Source organism: Mytilus trossulus, chromosome 10 (genome assembly GCF_036588685.1).
Source record: "Mytilus trossulus isolate FHL-02 chromosome 10, PNRI_Mtr1.1.1.hap1, whole genome shotgun sequence".
NCBI classification, from domain to species: domain Eukaryota; kingdom Metazoa; phylum Mollusca; class Bivalvia; order Mytilida; family Mytilidae; genus Mytilus; species Mytilus trossulus.
In genome coordinates, this window is record NC_086382.1 from 68894218 (window position 1) to 68901763 (window position 7546).

The 7546-nt window shown below is 31.0% G+C and overlaps 1 protein-coding gene across 1 annotated transcript; it reads right to left on the reverse strand.

Moving 5' to 3' along the window:
- Positions 1-3849: 3849 nt before the first annotated feature.
- LOC134686544 (placenta-specific gene 8 protein-like) lies at positions 3850-6824 on the reverse strand. Its single transcript, XM_063546211.1, has 3 exons — positions 6647-6824; positions 5391-5530; positions 3850-3960 (listed from the first exon to the last, which is right to left on the reverse strand). The coding sequence occupies exons 1-3, from the start codon at positions 6807-6809 to the stop codon at positions 3868-3870; spliced, it is 396 nt and encodes a 131-aa protein (XP_063402281.1). The 5' UTR covers positions 6810-6824; the 3' UTR covers positions 3850-3867.
- Between the last annotated feature and the right edge of the window lie 722 nt (positions 6825-7546).

The following is a 7546-nucleotide window of genomic DNA, read 5'->3' on the forward strand; positions in this document are numbered from 1 at the left end:
AAATTCGTTTTTTGTGAATATCTTGATTCCAAATATTTTGTTTTGACATCTGCTTAAACAGATTTTGTTTTCATCAATTTTGGAATTAATTTTCCCATACCCACTTCTGCCTGCCTTTTGAAGTTAAATGATCGTTCCATAAACATTTTCCAACTTAACTTATCATTTAATTTAGACAAAAACTATATGTTAATGACAATGTAGCCTAGGACATTCGTCCGGAACATGCATGAAATATTTGCCACTGGACATTAAGCAACCATTTACAACCAATCAATATATAGGACATTGTCTTGGTATAAAGTTGGTATTTAAGGTAGCGCCTCCATCATATTAATAACAGTACTAATAATAATAATAAAAATAATAATAATAACAATAATTAAAATTCAATTGTTAGAAGAACAAATGCAGGTCTCTTCATATTTTTTTTAATAAGTAGGTAGCTACTTACAATTAACTTAAAGTTATTTTTGGTGTGCAATAATAGGTTTTGTCCTACTGATTCAATAAATATGCGTCTTCTATATGCTTTTGTCTGAAGTAATGGAGATAATTGCAAACTGCAGGTTAAGAACATGTCACTTTCGGTCTCAAATAATAGCTACATTTCCACTGATTAAAAACATGTATAGATTCCAAAAATATAGTTTGTATATACTTATGTCTGTTATACAGAAATTGTTTGCTACTTCCGGTTTGTAGAATGCTATTTTTAAAATCAAATGATAGGATGATGAATGTCCATTTAAAAAATATATGGTTTCTAAGTTTTTTTGTTTTTTTTTAAAAATAAATGCAAATCCGCTACGTCCGGTTCACAGAGGTCACTTATGGGAGTAATTTTTTAAGGTCATGTCAGACCTAACATTTTGTTTGAGACTTTATTTATACCGCAAGAAACGGGATTTGCGGAAGAAGACTTTTTTTTATATAATAATCAGAACAAACAGAAAAGTGGAAAGACCTAATAGTAATCATAAAACAAACGAAATACATGTACAGTCAGGTCTTTCCATTAAAAAAGAAAAGACCTTAATTACCTCAAAAATTTAAATTTAAATTCCAAAGTAAGCATAGTGACAAGATTTCTCATGAAGAAAAATATTTAAAACACAAAGAAAAGACACACGTATTTAGTCACATAGGATCCGGAACATCACACCTACGTACGACGTTATTGTATGCCATAAATTAGGTAAAGTTCATTTTTTTTGTCTACATACATCGTGAAAACAGATATCTGAAAATAAGACCAATCTCACAAAAAGTGTTTTTGGTTTTTATCGATATATTCACTTGTATTATCTATGGATTTGTTCAGGATTTATCAAACATCTAATATGTACTTGAAATAAAGAATGAAGACGTTATACTACAAACCAGAAAAAGTCTGAAATGGCCTATATCTGTACTCAACTGTACTGATTTTTACTCGACCAGTCTAAATTGGTCTGACTTTTACTTGACATTACTCGACCTCAGTCTGAACCATACTCGACTGTTCTGAAACTTACTTGACCTTTATCTTTGCAATTGACCAGTCTGAAACAGTCTTAACCCATTCTCGATCTGTACTCGACATATTTTTATCAGTCTAAACCATACTTAACCAAAGGTCTGACAAATACCCAACCAGTCTGAACCATACAGCGGGGGCAAGGGGGTCCCAATAACAGCTAAACAGTTAATTGATTTGGCTTAAAACAGATAACAAGGAATTGAAAATGTGATAATAACAGATAACAGTAAATGAAATATGTCTGATTCAGGACCAATCCAGTAGATGACTCGTAGATCTTTTCATATAACTGGTGGTATGGACCAAGAAAATTGTAATTTGACAATTTTGATGACACCAAGTGAATCACCAATCATGCATCTTATGTGAAATTATAGAATTTGAATAATTTTGGTACAGCTCTTTATTTGCAGCAATGGTTCCTGAGCTTCAACTTTCACTATGTAAAGCAGTTAAAAAGCATAAACGAAATGGTGGTCAAATTATGATTTGTACAAAAATATGTTCAAAGTCGAAACATAAATTATAATTTGTACACATTTTTTTGCACAAACTATAGTTTGTACAAAATGATACATGTTCACAGACAATGAATTTATTAAAAAGGATAATAATAATATACTAGTCAACAAAAGAAACGATACATGACTTTAGAATAAATTTATCAACAAGTATTAAAACTAAAACAAAAGGAGATACACTATTTTAAAAAGTGTAAAAGGGAAAATATGATACGAGCCCAAACGAAAAAAAATATAAATGAGTCAAAATTGAAAACTACGTTCAAACCTATGATTGCGTTGGATAAAAAGCGTAATTTTTATACGTGTGCATGTAAACAAATTTCGTTGTAGAAGGGTCTAAAACAGTACAAACATTTTCCAAAAGACCAAAAAAGTGAAAAAGTATATTCAACCAAAACGCATTTGACTAACAGATCGAACAACTGATGTTCTGTAACCCTGCTGACTGCCATTGGCGATTGCCAAATAAAATTGATCACAAGATGTAACAAAATAGATCTTAATATCAATTTAATACTAACCAGAATTTTTTTTTAACTTGTGGCCACGATGTTATGCCACAAACATACGGTATATTAATAAAACAAATCACTGCATTATTAACCTAACTCAACTGATACCATAAACACGATAATTCTATACTAAGCTTAGGTTAATGGTGAAAATAGTCCAATTACCATAAAATACTTCTGAAACATTCAGAATTTGTTCAATAAAATTAAAAATATTAGTCACCAAAGTTCATGTTTTAGATTATTTGATCAGCTTGTTTTATTTATGTTTAAAAAAAAAAAAAAAGTTGATATACATAATCATGTAAGTGTTGATGAAAATTGTGTTGAAGTTATATTATGATTGATTATTGGGATATTTTAATTTCAATACTATATTGAATACATTTTTAATTTCAAGTTGTTGTTCAATTTTTTTATTTTTTTTTAAAACATATCCTAAATCGATAAAATTCAGTTGATAGATACAAAGAATATTTGTAGTTTGGTAAGGACCTTGTCGAGTTCAGACTTATTCGAGTATGGTCCAGACTAGATTGAGTATGGACCAGACTACGTCGAGCATGGTTCAGATTCGTTTAACATTGTAAAGTACTGGTTGAGTACAAATTCAGACTGTTATGGCTTCGGTATGGTTCAGACTACAGTCGAGTAATATCAAGTAAATTTCAGACCAATTCAGACTGGTCGAGTAAAAATTAAAACAGTCGAGTACAGATATAGGCCATATCAGACTCTTACTGGTTTGTTGTGTTACAGCTGTTCAAACAGCTTATTGAAAATATAAAAAAAGTTGTGCAAAGAAACAGATTGAAGGTTTCGAGGCCATGGGACGTCATCGGGAAAATACTTTATTGAGCGGACATTCAGCTAACTAAAGGGAATCAAATGGTCGCCGGTTTGTCAGCTGTGAGAATCTAGCAGGTATCAATTGTGTGAAAGAATTTCTAAACAAACTTGATTCACAACCTATTTGAGATACCCCAAACCAAATGAGAATATTAACCGTTATTTCATGTACTCTAGTCATCTAACATTGATAACGTGTTTGTCATTTACTCGTATCTGTTCAAACTACACCACCTTGAAGTTTGTCAAGCATTTAATTTCAAAAACACACAAAATAAAAAAATAAATTAGCAGTTACAAAGATACTTTCAACTGTTTACTACAATGTGTTTATGAATTGAAATTCGCGTTAAAGATAATATATTTTAACGTGTGTCATCTCCATTACAAAGTATATAAACACGTGATATATGCAGTCTAATAAAACATATATAGACACTCTATACGCGAACAAACTGGTTTAGAGTCCCATCGCACGTAGCTCTCTGTTTTCCTGACAGGCTGCACAAGCTGCACAAAAGGCAACAATCATACAGTCGTTACACATATCACCCTAAAATATAAAACATAGATGTCGTTGATGTAAACCAGCAACTTACAGAATGAGCTCTATTGTGTATCGTGATTGTATATGCTGACACAATTCACATGATCTTCAACGTTTATAGTTCTGTTTGTATTGTTCAATTTCTTAGAAACACTTGTATACATTTGGAAGCTGTTTAATACTTTAACAACCGATATATAATGAACGTCTTTCCTATCGTTGTATATTGTGAACACATATTTATCTAGACTAATTTTAATTTGGTGTCAGCTGAGCCTAGTTAATGTTTTTTTTTTATCAATTAAGAATATCGACGCATTCATAATTCAACTCGTTTTTCGACATTATTTACATGAAATCGTCTTTCTTTGAAAAGTGACATAATTTCAATTTAAATGTTTGGCATAAAGCCCAATAAATATATATTTGTCATCGGCATATCAAATAACTGCTTTTCATTTGCGTTTTTGCGCAATATCTGTTCAATTCTAATATTATGGCACGCTAAACAAGATTTGACAGTATTTGTTCGTTTTCTTAATAAAACGAAGTTTAGAAAGGGTTATTTAACAAGTTCTAGGTCGATGCCACTGATTGTGTACTGCTAGTCTCTGAGTATTAGCATCTCAGTTGTTAGCTCGGTAATGAAATATTTTATAACATTTTTGTCTGAATATTCCGTTGATAGAAAAACTAGTATGCAGAAACTAAGGTTAAACAACCTTTAAGCATTTTTTACATTTTTTTTCTATCCTTTTAAGATCCATATGTTCAGGTTCGCGCGATCTTATTATAAGCGAAACCGATTCGGACAAAATTCAAATAAGACGTATGATACTTTGCAACAAAATGAAGTATCGAGTGTTTCGAAGAGTGAAGATGTTTTTTTAAAGGAATTTTATTCTGTAAGAAACTGGATTGTTATCATAAAAGAGAGAAAAGAGAAATGACATAAATTGAGAAAATAATTGAAGTCATTTGTTCTGTTTACTCAAAAGCACAAGCGTAAAGTTAAAATAAACCTTTAGATTTATTAGGTGCAGCATTTTAAAATGTATTCGAAATTAGGGCAAAAGCATAATCTGATTAGGGAAGTCTTTTTGTTTTTATTGATAGATACTTCGTCCACACTGCATTTTATCAGATGTGAAATAATAGATATTTTTCTCAGCTCTAAAGTCTTTTCAACGCTTTGACGATTTAAGTCATTTGAGTGGTGAATTGTAATATAAGGGAGATAAGCACAAATTGCGTAAAGAAAAGCAACGTATGCTTTGGACAAAAGACACTGTTCAAATAAGTGTATAATGAGACTTCGTTCTAAAGATCATCTATCTAAAGTTTGTATATTGAACATGACTACTATTGGCCCCTATACGGACAGCAATTGTTGTATGTAATCTTAATATATGAAGAACGTAATTAGTTTTCTTTACCTGTATACCACCAAGAGTTCTTATTCTTGTTCTTATGTTGATATCAACGGCTGGTACACAGCACATTGTGCAGGCAGATTCTCCGACGCGTATAGCAATACTATACATTGCACAGCTGTAACAAAAGGCGGTATACAAACCTATAAATATATAATAATTTTACTTGTGATTAGTGAGGTCAAACACCATGTCATGCATAGGACAAGTACTAGGCCAAAACCATTATTATATATTCACTGAAAAGTATGCATATGCTACGTGGGCTTTTAGTTGTGGTGTCCCTCCAATGTAAACGAGGGGCAAACATTACCAGAGGAATAAACAAAACTCATATTTCGAAAATATACCGACAACGCCATGACTAAAAATTAAAAAGACAAACAGACAGATAATTGTATACAAAAAACACTTAATACATTGTCAAGGAGATTGAAAAAGCTCTGCTTATACACGATATTTAAAATATGAGTTATCGGATAAACTTCTTGCTGCTTAAAGTATGTCTGCTAATTGCTGATCTGTTTTATTTTATTTTAGGAAAGAACGCATGAAATAGGTCGACTTTATTTATATGAAATTTTATAGTCAAATTTTATTTATATGGAATTTTATAGTCAAATTTTATTTATATGAAATTTTATAGTCAAATTTTATTTATCTGAAATTTTATAGTCAAATTTCCAAGATTTAAAGAATACTACAATTCAAGCTTTGGAGGACTAACTTCAGAACGACTTGTCCGTAAGCCGAGTAGATCTGATTTCAATGTACAAGATTTTTGTAATGTGATTATTCGTGCTGGCACAAATGATATTTTTCCTTTAACAAGTGGGGAATTTAGATTTACGGTTATTTCTTTTGTTAATGTTGTTGCTTTTGTTAACAGTTATTGTGGCATTTTGTTTTTGTCTATTTCACCTACACGTAGACCAGTTGATTTCATTTTTACAGAGGAGGTGATTTTAGAGGTTAGTTTATGCAGATTTAATGCCGAATTAAGGGATGTGGTATAAATCACAATGATCTTAGTATTCATAGATGTAGAATTTACTTCTTGACTTGTAATAAAACTTTTTACGACAATTTTGGAAGATCAAAGTTTTCTTTTTTGGATCAAATTGACAGACATCATTTGAATCATGCAGGCATATCACAAATATTATAAAAAAAGAATAAGAAAAAAATATCAAGAGGACCACCAAACCCATGAGTTGAAATTAAACTAGTAAAGACATAAATCACTACGTTGTACATACAATTGTTGACATCTCCAAAACAGTCAAAGAGATCAGTTGACCATCCTCTGGTTCCATGTATTGTTCCAACCATTAATGGGTTGTTCTGTGCACCGGGCTGGTTGATAACAACCGTTGTATTCTGCTGTTGGTGGTGAGGATGCACTTGTGGATCCCTTCCCATATGTTGAGAATGGGGTTGATTTGAATCCATCGTCTTTCACTAAAATAAAAGACAAATTAAATATTGTGTATGAAATAAATTATAATCCAGGTACCTTTAATAATTATTTAAACCACTGGGTCGATGCCACTGCAGGTTGACGTTTTGTCCCCATGGGTATCACCAGCCAAGTAGTCAGCACTTTGGTTTTGACATGAATATCAATTATGTGGTAATTTTTATAAATTTCCTGATTACAAAACTTTAATATTTTCTTAACTAAGGCTCAGATTACCTAAGCCGTATTTGGTACATTTAATTTTTGAATTTTGGATCCTCAATGCTCTTCAAGATTGTTCCTGTTTGGCTTTATAACTAAATTTAAATGAGCGTACTTAATTATAATGCTGGTACCTTTGATAACTATTGGTAATTGCAGGAATAAATAACTTTGATTTTTAGTGGAAAAACCATATTTGTTATAATGTACAAAAAACTCAGTTGTAATCGCTAATTTTTTACAATTATAATGGAAATTTAAGCTTGTGTATTTTCATTTCATCTGCAATTTTTGAAACAGTTCTTTAGTTCAAATCAAGTATATTTTACTAAATATTTTTATAAGCATTCTTAATATCATGGCGCTATTTATTTTCTTTTAATAAACTTTGTATAAGCTCGTGTCCCAAATGCTCTTTTCATTTTATATGACACAATTTCGTAAATTAAAGTCGCAATTATTGTACATAGTATTTTTA